Source organism: Triturus cristatus, chromosome 9, assembly GCF_964204655.1.
Source record: "Triturus cristatus chromosome 9, aTriCri1.1, whole genome shotgun sequence".
In the NCBI taxonomy this organism is placed as follows: Eukaryota; Metazoa; Chordata; class Amphibia; order Caudata; family Salamandridae; genus Triturus; species Triturus cristatus.
In genome coordinates, this window is record NC_140592.1 from 265,560,427 (window position 1) to 265,578,977 (window position 18,551).

The 18,551-nt window shown below is 47.3% G+C and overlaps 1 protein-coding gene across 2 annotated transcripts in view; it reads right to left on the reverse strand.

Moving 5' to 3' along the window:
* The window catches only part of NOL8 (nucleolar protein 8), a 361,614-nt gene that overhangs the window by 74,050 nt on the left and 269,013 nt on the right, over positions 1–18,551 (reverse strand). For both annotated transcript variants that reach the window (XM_085624883.1, XM_085624882.1), the window contains one exon: positions 3,661–3,793. In XM_085624883.1, the coding sequence (XP_085481009.1) occupies positions 3,661–3,793 (133 nt within the window). The remainder of the gene's footprint in view (positions 1–3,660; positions 3,794–18,551) is intronic.

Consider the following 18,551-nt stretch of genomic DNA (forward strand, 5'->3'; position numbering starts at 1 on the left):
GAGAAAGTCTGGCTTTTTGGGGAGCCTCTAGTGTGGAACCAGAGAGAGTTTGAGCAGAGTGGTGAACCAGGTGGAGGGCCCATGTGGGTGCCACCAGGATGAGCGTGTGGAACTTCTGCTGAAGCCTCCAAACCACAAAGGGAGGGAGAGGAGGAAAAGCATAGGCAAATATCCATGAGTAGTTCATCCATAGTGCATGGACGGTGGACTGATGGTTTGGGAACTTAAAGACGAAGTCTGAGCATTTGGCTTTTTTTTGATGTTGCGAACAAGTCTATTTGTGGGAAACCCCATCTGTGAAAGTAGTGGAGTTGGACTTGCGGGTGGAAATCCCACTCGTGGCCTTGTTGCTACATCCTACTGAGGAGGTCGGCAAAATTGTTGTACATCTAGCAAATTAATTTTGTGGCGGAAAGTCTAACGCCAAATGCTCTGGGATAATGGAGAGAGTTTTAGCGTGCCCCCCTTGCTTCTGAAGGCAATACATGGCTGTCATTGTAGTCCGGACAAGAACAACCTTGCCTCTCAGGTGACGTAGTAAAGCTTTCAACTTTAGGTAACAGGCTAGTGTTGAGTGTCCTGCATGGACATTGTTGTTTTCCCTATGTTAGCCTATATATGCATGTTGCAGGACGAATCTGCTTTGCACACATTACCAAAGCACATGCTTATTTTTATGCCACACTGTACTTTCACATAGTTAGCACGTTTTTGTATTTTGTCCTTTTCCTGGTATTTGGTCTGTGCAGCCTGGGCAAGGTCAAACAACACTGCTCTTTGTTATTCTCTGTAGACGGACATTAGCACCTAGACATAATAGAAAGCACGTTTTGTCATATAACCTGGGAAATGTCGTCCTAAACACACCGGCAGACATCGCAGAGGTCCTGGGACAAGGGAGTTACCTCACCTGGGATGTAGAAAACTATCTATGAATGCTAAGGTATGAGATCCGCTGCTAAGCCCAGAGATCTGTAATCTATAATCATTTAGCTTTCGTACTGAGGGTTGGTTTAGGCAAATCTGTCAGATAATATGACAGGGCATTTTATTGTATATGGTCTCATAGCCATGCTAATTACATTACTGACCAAGATTTGTTTTCTAGTTCCGGAACAGCTATTAAACATTAGAGCACAATAGCTTAAATAAACATTATTAGCTTTCCCCATGCCTCTTTCCTATTTATTGTGGACAAGTACGAGTGAGAGAGCGAAAGGGGGTGACCAGCTACCGCGATCCTGAGTGTGTCAGGATTGTTGTGTTCTTGGGTGCCAAATCACGTCTCTCTGGAAAAGTTAGGAGGGCAAATTTACAGATTTAGCTTGCTAGCAGAGGCAGCCTCGCATATGCAGATCGCGCGGTGCACAGCTTAAGCAACACATAAGGGAAAATAAAGCCTCACAACAGTACTTCGTTCACTTATGCGCCAAAAAGAATAAATAAACCAATGGGGCAAAACTGCAGTTTTTGTGTGATTTTTTGGGGGGTCAAATTATCACATTGACTTTAATCAGGAACTGATTAATCTCCGGTTTCTATTTTTTTTACATTTTTGTTACATTGGGGTTGGTCAAAGGTGGGCTCTGGGGTTTAAGTTATTTTTTTAGTTACAACTTGAAACCTAACCAATAACTCATACCATAACTATAACCCTCGCCGTATAATACTTACATGTACTCTCCCACTTTTTTAACTTAACTGTTTTGCTTCTCCCATTTTTATTATCCTGAAATGTTTGTATGCATCTCATCGTTTTTTCATCCTTAATATATACTATTATTCACAACGCAGCAATTTAGATAATTAATTCAACCATATTCGTAAACAGATGTCAGATAATGGCTTCTATATGATCTCTTTCAAGATTAGGGTATTTCAAATTCCTACTGTGCTACTTCACTGCTCATAAATCAGTTAGTAATTCATTTGATAGTTTTTCTAGGCTCCTTCGGGCCAGGTGAACTGTACATTTTGTAGGATTAAGGTTATGTAGACTAGTCAAGAAAGTATTTGAGATATCCCTTTTTACAAGCTATCAGATCACTAATGTTCGAGAGGCACCTTGTAATGGAAGATGCGGAATGATTAGAGACTAACAACCAAGTTCAACTGAGAAGGTGGTAAACCCAATTGGACATTGATCCAGTAAAATTGGCCTGTCCTTCTGTAAAGAGATGCAGCGTGTTGTATTATTGTGGGGTCAAATAATGCAACAGAGTGCCCCCAATTTCATGGTTTTCTCAATGTCAAGAACTATTTTAAGACACTTTCCTGACTTCATGGTGACCCATGTGTTGTTACAGGGCTTGCGGATGCGGTTGCCTCGTCCCTTTTATTCCAAGGATGTGGGTCACTGGAGTAGTCATGGCTATTTAATATCCAGCCTAACAACATATGCTCATGAAGGTCACTTGGCAGCTTGTGAGTCACAAGTTTCTTGAACTATGTTTGAAATCAAGGATCAAATACATGGGTCTCTTGCAGCCTTGTCAAATGCAACATCAAAACAGAAGGAAAATATCTGTTGGACTTTGACAAAATATGATGGAAGAGCGAGAAGAGAACCACCTCCACACACTGGCTTTTAAAAATGGTAGTGAAAATTATCAAGTATCACTGATCCTGAACCCAGCACTGAATATTTACATCTTGTCTAAATAGGCTCCATTCCAATGGAGAAACCATTTCCCCAAAGAATAACCCTAAAGCGCGAAACCAGTATGTGAAATTATATATCAAATCCTGACTGAGCTCCAAAGAGGGCATATTTCCATTAGACAAACAGGCTATTATCAGGCACAGAGAAAGCTAGAGAAACTCAGAAAAAAACTGAAAGCCTTCTTGGTAGAAAGATTTTTGGTATACAGTCAAAAGCAGAAAATTGGCAACAAAGCCCATAAAAGATTTCATAAAAGTAATTTGGAAAAATAATTATTGAAAGAACAGGGCCCTTTACTTTAGAATACTACCCTGGAGAGCAGAAAAAGAACAGAGAGGCCAATTGTCATTATGTAATATTGTGGTGCTGTGGAGCACCTTGACTGCCTCATAAAAGGACATCGCCATGCCTTTAGAAACATCACCCTTTTATTATTTCTTCCCTCTGGAAAAAAGGAATTTGCTTTGTGGGCTTTTTTACGCATGTTAATTTTTGAATGGTTTTTGATATGTACTTACATATGTTTAATTAACAATTTTTTTTTTACCTCTAGACAGGTACTCCACACTTCTAACTGGAAAAGATTTTCCTCTCTGCTGCAAAAACGGTCTGGAAGCTTAAGAATAGGCAGACATGTTCAGCGTTGATTGCTATCAATGAAGATCCCTTGACAGAAAACAACTAAAGTATGAAATGATAACAATGGGTGCATCTGACCTTTTGTGAGCTATCTCGACTTTGATTTAAAGGTCTACATTTCTTGGAATACCAGCTACACTTCTGCATAACTGCTAATTACAAATATGTGTGTGTGGTAGTGAGCACATATAAAAGTGCTTTATAGTTCCCCCACTGTGTAGCACCAGTGCTTACATGGAGTGAACCAGGCCACTGGAGTACTCCCATGCAAAAATGTTCTTTGCTCATATTTGATTTTTTGTACAAATATAATTGACAGTCCTTACTGAAATCAATAGGACGCAATGTAGCAACGTTACCTCACTGTGGGTTCTTCCTTCGTAAGTTGTGTCTGACCTTTTTCTTCATCATCTTCCTCACTACTGTCCTGAAAACGCACATCTTCTTGCCAAGCTATTTTGGCAGGCTTTATCAGTTCAATCTTGTATGGCTCTAAAACAAAGACATACCTTTGTAATTCTCCTTTGTAGGTACTCAAAAAGTGTTGTCTTTTTAACATTATGAAGTGGTCTATCTTTAGGTTTAAATCTTTTTATTAGGTTAACAACCAGTGAGTCAATGTGCCATGCAAGAAACATCAAATCATGGCCTACACAGAGCCTAGGCAGGTGACTTGACACAAATTGCAAACTGAAGATGTAAAAGACAAAAGGAATAACAAGAGATAACAACCCCCCCCCCCCCCCCCCCAGTCCACTGCGAGTTAGGAATCATCTTTGGGTACAGAGTGTTCACTATTGTGTCGAGTCCCGTTGGGTGGTAGCGTCGGACGTGGTGAGACGTAAGAGGCATAAGTACCTGGGGCGCGTAGGTTCCCCAAATTCTTGGACCAGTATGGCTAAGAGTGGCTGCCCGAGCTCACCAAATGTCGAGCCTTTCCCTACCAGCGTAAGAGATATCTTCTCCATCCCCAGTACGTGCCACAAACGCTGGAGTAAACCCGTGTGAGAGGGAATCCGAGGAGTCTTCCAGTGAAGCAAAATGGCTGTTCCTAGAGCTATCGCTATCTGGTGCCCTCTTCTGGACTCGAGAGGATATGTTAGGGGATTCGGCACTCCCAGGAGAATGTAGGCAGGGAATCTGGGGAGCTCCGTGTCAAGGTGTTTATCAATTTCGTCTAGAATCTGAGACCAATACTGTTGTATATGCTCACATTCCCACAGGAGGTGAATTAACGTTCCGTTTTTCCCACATCCCCTCCAGCAATTTGAGCTTTGTGTGGGGTCGACTCGGTGGATGTGTCCTGGAGTGTAGTACCCAGTAGATGTTAATTTGGTTAATGTTTCTGTTGGGCCCATGTTGCTTGCCGTGTGCTGTGCCCTATAGTATACACCCTCCCATTCTTTGCTACTAAGTTTGCGTCCTAGATTCCTCTCCCAGCATGCGCGGCTTGAGTTATATGCGTGCGTTTATCGAGTGAGTAGCATCTTGTAGAGGTCCGAGATCAATTTCTTATCTGATGATCTTGTGGTGAGCCAATGTTCATAAGAGGTGAGGTGACTCTGCCCATGCGGCCTATTGTAAGGGTTTACTGCCCAGTGTCAAAGTTGCAAATAATGCAGCCTTTTGGACTCGGGAAGTCCATAGTCGGATCTATGCTGTGGGAAGGAGATCACACCCTGTACATCAAATAAGTATCCCAAGGCTTGGCATTCCGTAGCACGCCAGTGTGTGAAGGTAGTCTCACCTATACCAGGGTCGAATTCTGGGTTGTCGAAAAGTGGAGTGAGAGGAGAGGGGAAGGTAGTCAGCTTGTGTCGCCGGTTAGTCTGGTCCCATGTTGTTAAGATGGTGAGTGTAATATGGGAGGCGTATAGGTTGGGGGGGTCTATGCGGCTTTTTAGGAAGGGTATTTTCCTGAGTGATGTACCCTCTACTGCTCGGTCCTGAAATAGCCAATGCTTCTCTGACTCCATTTAACCAGATGCCGTAGCTGCGCGGCTTTGTAATAGAGTTGGATATCAGGAATCCCCAGTCCACCTTCATTAGGAGGGTGCTGACTAGTTTCTTCATTCGTGGTTTATGACCCTGCCATATGAAGAGGGAAAGCCCTGACTGTACTTGATTTAGCCAACCTGTGGGAGGCCGTAGAGGGAGCGTCTGAAAGAGGTATAAAAGTTTTGGTAAGACAGTCATTTTGATGGCCGCTATCCTTCCTAGCCAGGGAATAGGGTAATTCTTCCACCGCTGCAGGTCTGAGCAGATTTGAGTGTGTAATTTGGCGTAGTTGACTGACGCCGTGATTTGCAGAGTGGACGCCAAGTGAATTCCCAAGTATGGGACCGTGTCCCCAGACCATTGTATTGGGTGCTGACTTTGGAGGCATGTCTGCGTGTGTGGTCATGAGAGGTTGAGGGCAGGTGATTTCTCAATATTGACCTTGAACCCGGAAGCCTTCGCGAAGGAGTCCAGCTCCGTCAGAAAAGCTCCTAAAGGTACAGCTGGATCCGCTAAGGTTACGTATAGACTTATGGTGTGGACATCACCCCCAAATCGGATGCCGGAGATGTGTGGGTGGTCTCTGACTCTCTGAGCTAACGGTTTCATGTACAGTGCAAAGAGCAGGGGTGACAGAGGGCGCCCCTGTCTTTTACCTCTATCAATGGGGACTGGAGCGGAGGTATGTCAGTTAATTCTCATGGACGCCGTAGGGGAGTGATAGCAGTTTAAAACTTGTGTCCTCATTTTCTCTCCCAAGCCAACGCGGACCAATGCCTGCTCCAGGTATGGCCAGTGAACCCTGCCAACTCCTTTTCCGCGTCAATAGTAAAGAGCATGTAATCCCCGAGAATCTGTGATGCCTTCTCTATAAGATGTAGGCCCCGCTTAGTGTTGTCCTGTTCTGTCTTTGAGGGATAAATCCCACCTGATCTGGATCGATTAGACCTGGCATGTAAGGAGCTAATCTACGCGCCAAGATACCGGTGTATAGTTTCAGGTCTATGCTCAGGAGAGAAATGGGGCGATATGCCCCGCAGCTAGTTTTATCTTTCCCTGGCTTTGGAATAACCACAATTGCGGTCTCTAGCATGGATCTGGGGATAACCGCTGGGGACGCAAAGGTATTATAGAGCATGGTCAATAAGGGTGCCAATGTGGAACAGAATTGTTTATAAAAGGCCGTAGTGTAGCCATCCGGGCCGGGGCATTTGGCTAATTTAAGTGGTGAAATGGCTGCTATGACTTCCTCTACTCGTATGTCCCCTTCTAGTTGTTCCGCCTGTTCCGGGGTCAATGTAGGGAGGTGTGCCTGTGTCAGGTAAGCGTTGATGTCTTCGTTCGACAACCTCTGCCCAGTATAAAGTTGGGCATAAAAGTCCCGAAATGTCTCAGCTATAGCCGCATCTTCTGTGACTAATCTCCCCGTCTGGTCTCGGATCTCCTGGACCCCCTGTAACTGTCTAGCCTCATGAAGTTTGTGAGCTAACAGAAGCCCACATCTGTCCCTCCCCCAATATAAAAGGAATGGCGCAAGCGCAGCACTGCATATTCCACCCTATCTTGGTCTATGGCCGCTAATTGTGCCGGGGTTGCGCCAGATTCTAGGTGCCCCGGTTCGCTGGTGCATTTGTTCTAATTCCCTTACTTTCTGTGTGAGGTCGTCTGGCTTTCACCTGTGCTCAGCACTGTCTGCCGTCAAGATGGCAATTAGTTCGCCTCTGATCACAGCCTTGAATGCTTCCCATCGAGTGGACATAAGTTAGTCTTCTAATCAGGCCCCTCCCCGCTGCTTTAATGCATAACCCAAGTGTACCCCCCTTCTGGGTATTCTTGTGCTGCTCCCCACCTCTGGCCTGGGGAAGGCATTCTCATGCGACAGTCTGGGGTTCACCGCAGCTCAGCTCCTGTTGGGACCGCGTTTCCAGAGCCCTATGTCTTTGTGCCCTACAGCAAGGCCTGACCCCGGTTATTAGTTGCGGGTGGGTGGCGGAGTTCCTCTGGGGTGCCAGGCCAGAGCCAGGGGTTGAGCGGGGGGGCTGTACGGCACATCCACAAGCCGCACCCGGACCTAGCCGGGCCGCTTCCGCAGGGCGCCAGGCCTCACTCTCAGCAACCGCCTCTAATAGCGGCCATGCTCACGACCTCCTGGGGTCTTCTGCTCTCTGCCCACAGTCGCTCCTCTTCTCCTGCGACGTTAGGCAGTTCCAGGGTGCGGGTTAGTGCCCAGGATACTATCCAATGAAGGCCACCAGGGTGGAATGCTGCGGGCTGTGCGGTAGCTCCTACCGCCGCGTGCCCGTGTGCTAAGATACGCTCAGGCCTCGTCCTGAACTCTACACCGGTGTGCCCAGGGCCTTTCAGGCCTTCAACTCTCCAATCTTCAGGCTTTCCCCTCTTGCGCCTCTTGCGGTAGCAGGGCCTATGCCGGATCCCCAGCGCGGGGGCCTTGCACGCCTGGATTTCCAGGATGTCCCGTGACTAGTCCTAACCAGTCTTCCTGCCTCCCTGTCACAGTGCTCCCGGTGTGGTCAGGCCTTAATTGGTTGCTCCCTCGCCCCTTGTCGCTGTGTCACCAGCCTGAGGATGCAGCAGCTACCTGGGGCTGCTCCCTTTGCTGCTCACCTTTGCGCCCAAGCTTTCATGGCATCGCCGATCAAAATGGCAAGGAGGGCTTCCAGGGCCTACGTCTCAGACCAGACCTCGCTGTCCCGAGATTGCGCCTCTGCGCTCCCCGGCTGCGCTATCTGCACGTGCCTCCACCTGAGAAACACCCAAGTCGTCAGCAGAAACCACCAGCTGCTGCCTGCAGCTCTCAGCCCCTTCGGAAGCTCCCGGATCCGCTCTGGCATCTGTCGCAATCTCCTGTGCTGGGGCTCCCACCAGGGGATTGGCGGCGCAGCTTCGCCGCACCTGGCCCGTCTCTGGTGCTTACGGCGCCAATGTCTCCGCACCCCTGGGCTCTCCAGGGGTTGCGCCCTGCTGGTGTACTTTTCCCGTTTTTTCTGGGGCTATAGATAGCCGATAGCCAGTGCTGTGTATGGCGGTAGGCGGGGGAGGTAGCGAGAAACGTCTTACCTCGCCGCCATCTAGGCAACGCCCTCCTGGTCTATCTTTAAAGAGATAAAAGCAAGCCACTTTCACAAGCTGTTCAAATACCTTCTTTAGCCTGACCGAAATTATAGCTTACAGCCAATGAGAAATAACAAGTTACTTACTATCGGTAATGCCTTATCTGGTAGAGATTCTATCAAACCCAAGATTCCTTACCTTAGATTTATCCCCAGGCATCAGACTGAGTCTGGTAATTTTCGAGAAGTACCACAGCACGCCGGAAGGTGGAGTCGTTCGGTTCCGTGTCGACGCAGTCCACAGCGAAAGTGACGTATGCATAACATATATAGACACAGCCTGGACATGCTGACGTCAGTTCATTTTCACGACTTTCCACGCCAGGAGCATGGAGCCACAATGAAGACTGACCACTGGTGTGAGTTTCTAGGACCCTTAGTAAGGAGAAACCCTCATCCTTTGGAAGGAATCTGTGGCTAGACAATCTCTACCAGATAAGGCATTACCGAAGGTGAGTAACTTCTTCATCTCATATAGACTTCTAGCAGCAGATTCCTTACCTTAGAATAGATATCAAAGCAATAACCTTGAGGCAGGTCAGTGAACCCAACTTAGGCCAGAAAGTCCTGCAGGACCTAACAGGCAAAGTGCCCATCCAGATGGACCAGACTGTCCAGACAGTGGTGCTTAGTAAACATTTGCAATGAAGCCCACGTTGCCGCCTCACAGATGTCCAGGACTCGAACACAACAAGATAAAGCAGTGGACCCAGCTTTGGGTGTGGTAGAATGAGCCTGCAAGCCCTCAGGTGGTGCTTCTTGGCCATCGTGCAGCATATCTTTATGCAGAATATTATTCATTGGGAGATGGTTTGTTTCTGCACAGCCTTCCCTTTCTTGGCCCTCATGTACCATACGAAGAGTTGGTCACCCATCCGGATTTCTTTTGTGCGATCAAGGTAGAAAGACAACACTCTATTTGGATCCAGATGGTGGAGTCTCTCCTCTTCCTTAGAAGGTGGTAGGTAGGGTGATGGTCTAGCCTACATGGAAGGAAGAACACACGTGTCTTGAGAACCAGCTTCTCAGGGTAGAAAGTATTATACGAAGGATGCATTGAGAGTGCCTGCAACTCGCTAACCCTCCTGGCCGATGTAATAACCACCAGAAAAGCGTTCTTGATAGTCAATAGCCGAAGAGGGCAGTTGTGCAACAGCGCAAAGGGTGTTCACATCAGAAAAGTGAGCCCTAGGTTTAAATCCCACTCAGGCATGATGAATGGGCTGGGAGGAAACATGCTGCAAACGTTTGAGGAATTGAGTCACAGGAGGTGACTTTAATAAGGACGGTTGGTCTGGCAACCGCAAAAAATGCAGAAATGGCTGGAAGATAGCCCTTAACTGTGCCAAGAGCAGAGCCCTTCTGCGCCAAAGAAAAGAACAAATAGGACCTGAGAAGGGAAGCAGATAAGAGAATCAATGTTTTTCGACATACACCATGCCACAAATTTGTCCCAGCTGCAGGTGTATATCGTTTTAGTGGAGGGACGCCTGGCTGACAGAATAACATCACATACTTTGGGAGGAGGGTCGAAGGCTGTCAACTGTCGCCACCCAACCTCCATGCATGAAGGCGGAGGGTGTGCAGGTTCAGGTGCAGCAACAGGGAAGGGTCCTGCAACACAAGATCCTCCTAAAGAGGCAGCTTGATCGAAGGATCGATGCTCATGATCAACAGTTCAGAATACCAGACTCTCTGTGCCCAATACGGCACCACAAGGATAGCTTGGGACAGGTCATTCCTGATCTTCTTGAGTACTGTGCAGGAATGGTATTGGTGGAAAGGCGTACAGGAGGCTGGAGCCTGCTTGAGATGAAAATAGTCTGTGCGAGAGCCGCCTTGGAAACTCCAGCGCGCAGAACTGCTGACTATGCATTTTTAGCTGTGCTGAATAGATCCAACCAAGGTTCTTCTCACTCTTGGAAGAGACCTTGCACCACTTATGGATGGAGACACCATTTATGATCCCGACGGCTGAGATCATCAGCCCTGGCATTCAGAAAACCTGCCAGGTGTTGGAACTACCAGGGAGATGCCCTGCTGTTCCAAACATGTGAAGCGATACAGAGTCTTGACAAAAAGTCCATAACCTGACCCCGCCCTATTTCCTGACAACACCTCATGGCAGTGGTGTTGTCCGGGAACACCTGAACTAGCCTACCTTGATGGGAGGTAGAAAAGCCTTCAAAGCCAAGCGAATAACCCTAAGCTAAGACTAGTTTATGTGGAGTCCGGGCTCTGCCAGAGAATAGAGTCCTCTGATCTTCACCTCCCCCCGATGGCTGCCCCAACCCAGAATGGATTCATCTGTCACTACAGTCAGTTCTGGCTGGGGAACAGAGAGAGGTCTGCCACTGACCCAATTGTGGTTAGTCAGCCACTGCTACACTTCCGTCTGAGATCTGTGCCCTGATGCCCTGCCCATTGGAACATCAAGGCTCACTGCAGAGCCCAACAGCCTCACAGCCTGCCTCACTGAAACCCAGGATAGAGGATGAAACATCAATATCACAGCATGAATATCCTGGACTCGCTGTTCGGGGGGGGGGGGGGGGGATAGGGGATAACCCCGAAACTGTACTGTGCCCAGAACAACTCTGATGAAAGGGAGCATCTGAGAGGGATTCAAATGTGACTTTGGCACCATTGTTAGTGAAACCCAGCGAGTGCAGGAGGTTCACCGTAGTCTGGAGGTGGGAAGACGACTACCTGGGGCGAGCCCGCCTTCAACAGCCAATTGTCAAGGAAGGGGAAGACTGGAAATTCAGACCTCTGCAGGGGTCATGCAACAACCATGATCACCCTGGTTAACACATGAGGGGCGCTGATGAGACCAAAGGGAGGCAGGGCAAATTGAAAGTGCTCCTGGCCCACCATGAATACCAGATAACGTTGGTGGGCGGGCAAGACAGAGTTGTGAATATATGCATCCTGCAAGTCCAACACCATCATCCAGTCTATGGGATCCAGGACAGACAGAACTTGAATGAGTGTAAATATTTTGAATTTCTCTTGTTTTAGGAACAGATTGTTAAGGCGCATGTCTAGTATAGGACGAAGGCCTCCGTCCTTCTGAACCAGAAATTAGTGGGAATAGCAACCATGACCCACTTCTGATGCCGGCACCCTCCTAATAGTTACTTTGGGCAAGAGAACAGAAACTTCCTGGCAGAGTAAGGAGAGATGGTCCTCCGTCAACTGGTTGTAAGTGGGTGGCATGGGTGGAGGAGTAGCCATAAAGGGAATGGAGTAGCTCCTTTGTACAATTTGAAGTACCAAAAGTCTGCAGTTATTGACCTGCAGTGGAGCAGATGATGGTGTATCCCCCCCCCCCCCCCCCCCCCCCCCGGATGCCCGAATGGGCAGGAGGGCACACTGAAGAGGCTTGGAGGCCTTGGCGGCTGGGAGAGTGGTGGATTGGCCTGAACCCTGGCTACATGTCATGTGGAAACCTTGTCCTTGGCCACAAAAGGGCATGGAAGCCTTATTGCCCGAGGTGGCTGGGAGGGTATTGACACAGTTGGAAACCGCTTCCATGGCCCTGAAACGACCGAAAGGTGACTGGGGGTGGCGAAGGCCAGAGAGAGACCCAAGGACCTGCTCTAGACCTGGAATCCTTAAAGCACTTTAGGGTCCGCCTTCTCTCCGAAGAGCCGGGAGCCATCAAAGTGCATGTCCTTAAGCCATACTTGGACATCCCCAGAGAAGTCAGTAGTCCTCACGTGGTGTGGTGCCGAAGGGCCACCAATGAAGAAATTGCTCTGCCCAGTAGGTTGGACGTGTCTAGACCACAAACAATGGCAAACGTTGCTGCATCCCTTCCGTCAGCAATAGCCTGAGAGAGTATGGCTCTGGCCTCCTCCGAGACCATAGGCACAACTTCGGTATCAGAGTCACAGATCGTATGGGAGGAAAGGCCCAAAAGGCATGCGGTGTTCACCAACAGCAGTGCTAGGTTGGTGGAAGAGAACATTTTCTTTCCAAATGTATCCAGACTCTTGGATTTCCTATCTGATGCAGTGGAAGGGAACGCACTAGGGTTGTTTCTGAAAGTGGAGGCCTGGTCCACCAAGCTCTCTGGAGTAGGGTACTGGGTGAGGAAACTGTGATACCCTGGAGCGGGGAGTTGGGCAGTCATCCTTTGCACTGGAGCCTCTGTGCAGGGCTTGGTCCAGGCCCAAGGAGGACGTTTGTGAGGGCTTCATTGAAGGGGACCAAGAGTTCGGAGGGGCAGTCCCCATCTGAAGCACCTACATTAGTCTCGATTGCCACTGAGAGCAGATGAAGGTCCAACACCTCCGCTGACCTACGTACCACCAGAGCGAAAGAGACCTCCTCCTCCACAGCCACAGGAGGGGAACCCAAGCCAGTGTCAGTTGAGGTGTCTAACACAATGGCATCTGCCAGATCCTCATACCAGGTGTCCTCAGTATCATCCAATGGGAGCAATAATCATCAGGGTCGCCAAACACCTCCCATTCCTCCCCTGTACCAAGACAAAAGTTCCTGGCACCGACCCGGAAGGCATGGCTCTGGACAGCACCAGAAACGGCGTTGTGCGACCTGATGAAACTCTTAGTTTGGGGGGGGGTGCGAGGGGGGAATTGCTCTGGGAAAATTGGGGAAGTGATGAGTCGACTTGAATTGGGGTTCTGCGAAGGCATGGGGCATGGGGCCTGAGGTGTAGACTCTTTTCTGTCTGACAACGACTTCAAATGGGTCTGCTTAGTCTGCCCTGATATTATGGGACCTACCTAGATGATGGGCCATCAGGGAGATCCCAAGAAGTGCTATTTAGTGCCAGAACCTTAGCACCTCCAAGCAGAGGACCCTTGGCATCATGCTGTCCTACTTGTTGTAGTAGCCCATTGCTGTCGTATTGTCCGTTAACACATCGGTTTAACTACCTTTGAAGGCCGGCAGAAAAGCCAAGAGAGCCAGTAGGATAGCACACAGCTCTAGAAGAAGTATGTGGGAAGCTTGCCCAAGATAGCCTTGATAAAAAGCAGCCCTCTGGGAAGATTGATGTTTCGACCTAGACTAACTCTAGACAATTCTCAAGGTTACTGAAATAATTTCTCAATTTATTTGAAATGTTTTTTCTCCCTGCTTTTGGATTAAATCAGTGATGAGTATATAAATTGTACTCCTTATCGTTCAATTTTTTTTAATTTAAATAAGTTCCCTGTGAACATTGTTATTGCTCAGTGCAAATTACCCAGTTCAGAGGGACATATGGGTTGCTCTTGTGTTGTTTAAATTGCTTCTGCTTCTGACTGCACAAGAAATCTGTGCAGACTGTTTTATGTGATACAACGGTTGCTGCTATTGGACCCCACCCAGCATGGCTTTCGGCCAAGACACTCCACGGAGTCCGCCCTGATTGCTGCTTCAGAGGGGATTCCGAGAGTGGTGGATGGTGGAGGTAGGGCATTCCTTGTTCTCCTTGATTTGTCGGCCGCATTCGACACCGTGAATCACACGGTGTTGGTGCGGCAACTACGGGAGGTAGGAATCGGTGACTCGGCTCTGGCCCTCCTCTCCTCTTTTTTAGAGAACAGGAAACAGAGTTTGAGCTGGGACAGCTTACAATCGGACAGTTTTAACCTGCCCTGTGATGTTCCGCAGAGATCAGCTCTTTCCCAGACGTTGTTTAACGTCTATGTGAAGCCACTAGCAATACTGGTCAGGAAACATGGCTTCACATTTGTGTTGTATGCCGACTACTCACAATTGGTGATATCCTTGTCGGACAAGCCTGAGCTAACAGCTGCCAGCTTTCACTCCTGTCTAAAGGACATCATGAATTGGATGAGTTTAAGCTTCCTGAAGATTAATACTGAAAAGATAGAAGTGATTGAGTTTGGCAATGGAACGCCAATATGGAACGATTCTTGGTTGCCGTCGGAGGTTGGGGAATGTTCTCTGCCAGTTAGGAAAGTGAGGAATCTTGGGGTCATTGTTGACGATAAACTTAAATATGTCAGCACAGGTCAACAGTTTAACGTCTGCCAGTTTTTTTCTGCTGAAGACCCTTCGAAAAATGTTTCCTTTTATTCCCCTCATACCAGAAGACGGTAATAGTTGCTCTTTTTCTGTCCAAATTGGACTATTGTAATGCGATGTTTTTGGGCATTGATAAACATCAGATCAGCAAACTTCAATCATTGCAGAATGCTGCGGTACGACTAATCCTAAAGCTTCCTAAGGGTCATCCTACGTCACACGGAAGAAGGGCATTACACTGGCTCCCCGTCCAGCAGAGAACTGAATTTAAGGCGCTCTGCCTGGTGCATAAGGCACAATACGGTGGGGGTTCTGATGACTGTCAGGAAATATTCAGGCTCTATACCCCCTCACGAAACCTACGGTCGGCCAGTCTTGGCCTGATCTGTACCCCAAAGTTTCGATGGGTCAGATAGGTTGGCAGGTCTTTGTCTAGCTGTGCAGCACAACTGTGGAATAAATTGCCAGTGGCTTTGAGACTGCAGCCTAACCTTCTATCCTTTAGGAAAGCCTTGAAATCCTGGCTGTTTACTCCTGGGTAGATCTAGTTCAGTTCCTGCCCTGTGTACACACACCAGCGCCAAGACGCCTCGGCATTCGAGCGCTTAATAAGCTCTATATCATCATCAGCTGCTGGGGGAAGGGGAGGCCCCTAGAGTAACCTTGCAACTTTCTATAGTACTGATAGAGTTGGTAGTAGGGGGATAGCATTCTCAAGGACCAAGCTGTAGCTCTGCTGTTTTTAAAACATTTCAGAGTTGCATTTGCCAGGTCTCCAAAAACTCAGGCCATATCAAAATGCTTATCCATCAATGACGCAACAGAGTAGGTGGTGTTCAGGCCTGAACATAAAATCTGTTCAGCTGAGTCTTATCCACCTTGGACTATTTGGGTGAAGGCATTCCATAGGTTTTCAGGACGTTCAGGAAGAACCTCACAAGCCAAGCCACAGAAAATTATTTAGGATTTACCTTGCAAATCAGGGTTAGTAAGTCATCCGCCTCCTCATCGCACTTGTCATCAGGTTGGGTAAGATGCAGACCTTGTACTCAGATGAAAAATAGCCTTATCTTCCTAAACACTGCTGCTGATGATTGTGTAGCGTGACACAGGACGAACCAAAGCCGATGAATGATCTGAAATCTGGGGCTAGTGTCAAAACCAAATCAAGAACCTGCGTCTCTGGAGCAGGAGGCAGCACTGATAGAGGAACCTGTCGGGCCTGTATCGGAGAGGTGAATGCTCAGGCGGCCATCAGAGGAGGCGCTGATTGACTCTGTAAAAGGTCAGAAGATGCATGGGAAGGGACCGCTGGAAGCAATTTGACTGGAGGCCCAGTTGGGTCTGTGGGTCCAGAACATGTCCAAGAGGAAGACATAATAATTTTCAATGTCTGCAGCATGGATTACTTGAAGGCCACAACTTGCTGCACAGTTGACATTTGCGTGGGAAACTCGGGGCACATTGGTTCCATGTTCTGCATCAGATCCGAAGAGGAGGTGAAGGTGAAACTGCCACCAGACAAAGAACCTTTTCTTTTTTGGCTTGTCTCTCAACTATGCCTTCACTTCACCCGAGGAGGGTGATCTGGACTGGGTCCAAAGTTGTGATGTGGATCAGTATCAACTCTGCTTTTTGTGCTCATCGACAGAGTTTGGCTTACCGCTTTCTCATGACTTTACATATTATTGATCTACACATATGTGCAGATGCACAGAGTGTAATATGCTATTTATTACCACTGTTGACTGTGAGGAGGATCCTTGACCTGCAAACAGCAAAGATTCAAGTGAGCCATGATACCTTTCCGTCAACAAGGGGAATAAAAAATGAAGGTTCCGGGGCTAAAGAAGTGTTTCTTTGCAAATAACTATGGCACGCATTGAGCAATCCACATAATACATAGCAGACATTTCACATATCTAGTCTTCCATGGCAAGTTAAATGCAGAGTCATCTGCAAGGGCAAAGTTAAAAGGATTTAACAGTTTATGTGTTTTTAACTCAGGGAATATTTAACGAATCTGCACGAAATGTGGCCTACAGTTAACAAATTTGGCTCAGTACGCAACACCTGGCATGTTTAGCTTGTTTTGATATTTTTTATTTAAATGAAAACTATCGGTGGCACACAAAGAAAGATGGAGTGAAAAAAGTATTTGTTAGCAGTTAACTTTTACAATTCAATTCAATTTATAGCTTTATTCGAGGTAAAAACTCATAAAAGCATAAGGCATACATAGCATATTTACAATCTCTTATAAAAACTTTGAAAAAAAAAAAGAAAAAAAAAAAAAGGACATTAAGGACATTAAGATTCATCCATAATACTAAAGATCATAAAATTATTTAGCCAATATAAAAACAGAATGACAACATTTTTGTTAACTGGGAGAGCGGGCAATGGTCTAGATTCTTTTCGCCTATACTGCCATTAGACAAGAGATTTTTTTCTGATGGCCCAGGCCCAACCCAGATATTTGGCAACTGCCACAGCAATGAATGTTGAAGGACTGGTACAGATAATCCTTAAAGCGATGTTACTCACTCTTGTGCCTAGCTGTTTGCACATAGCCTTCAGCCAGACACGTCGGGGGACTGAATAAGCCCCGCACACAAAGAGTAAGTGGGCAATGGTCTCAGACCTTACTTTACAGACTGGGCAGACTTGAGAGCTACCCTCTGCCCATCTTCCAGTTAGTGATCTAATTGGGAGGGACCCCACTCTAAGCTGGAAATATAACTTCCTATCCAGGGGTTTGGTTATGGTGTCCCAATAGGGCTCTAAGAAGGGAGAAGCTTTGCTTCAAGGAATAGACCCTCCATGGTAGACGGATTGGCTTCATTCCAGTCCCGATGTTCAACCATTTCCCAGTACTTTGTTTTTATGGTTACTTTGTGGAACTTATCGCTATTTATTAAATTCAGGAAGCCCCTTGCGTAGTGAGCGAGTTCAGGGGTGATCCATATGCGCCGCCAGTATAAAATGGGTCTTAATCTAGTCATATCTGAAATGGCTTTTCTGCCTAATTCGCAGCGCAGAGGCCTCATGGGTGTACTTTTAGGGAGGCCAATTAGATTTCGGAGAAATTTATTCTCGACGAGCGTTAGTGGTGCAAGATTCCCATAGCCCCAAAGCTCTGAGCCATAAAGCACCGCACTAATGGCTTTGGCTTCGTAAACTTGAAGTACTGGCGCAATGGGTTTGGTCAAGGACCTTTTGTGTTCAACACCTATAGTACCAGTAATTTGGCGGAATTTAAGAGCCGCCATTTCTGTGTGTTTCCCCCACTTTACACCTTTGGCTATATGGATACCCAAGTAAACAAAATCCGAAACCATTTCTACCTTTTGGCCATCCATAAAGAAGTTCCCTCTGAAGCTGGGATGGGGATTGAATGTCATGAGCTTTGTTTTAGCTACATTTACTTCTAGGCCGCGATCGGCACAAAAGCCCTCAAAGATGTTCAGGGCACGCTGCAGGCCACTCGGGGTTTTGGATAAAATGAGCGTGTCGTCTGCGAATAGTAGAATTGGCACTTTCGCTCCATCCAATGTTGGAGCGTCTACAGAAGCGGACAACATACGCTCCACTACTCCATTAATAAAAAGGGAGAAGAGCATCGGGGCCATGGCGCAGCCTTGGCGCACCCCCCGTTCTACCAGGAACTCATCGGTTAGTTGCCCATGTCTCCCCCACTGAATCTTTGCAGAGTTGGACTCGTGCAATCTCATTACTAGCGATAAAATTTCAAGAGGCATCCCCATCTCAGCTAAGACTTTCCATAACAAGAAGCGAGGGACTAGATCGAAAGCTGCACGAAGATCTATGAAGGCAGCATAAAGACTGCCCTTCGCCAGCTCTACTGTCTTCCAGTGCAATAACGTGAACCGGAAGATCTGGTCAATCGTTCTTGTCGATTTACGAAAACCTGCTTGGTAGGGAGATAAAATGTTGTTCTCTTCCTCCTATGCTGTGATTTTTGCCAGGGTCATTTTACCTACAACCTTCTGCACTGTGTCTATAAGGCTGATGGGGCGGTAATTCCCTGGTAGAGTTTTATCCCCTTTTTTATAAATAGGGATTAACTTTTACACTGTTTAATGAACCTGCCT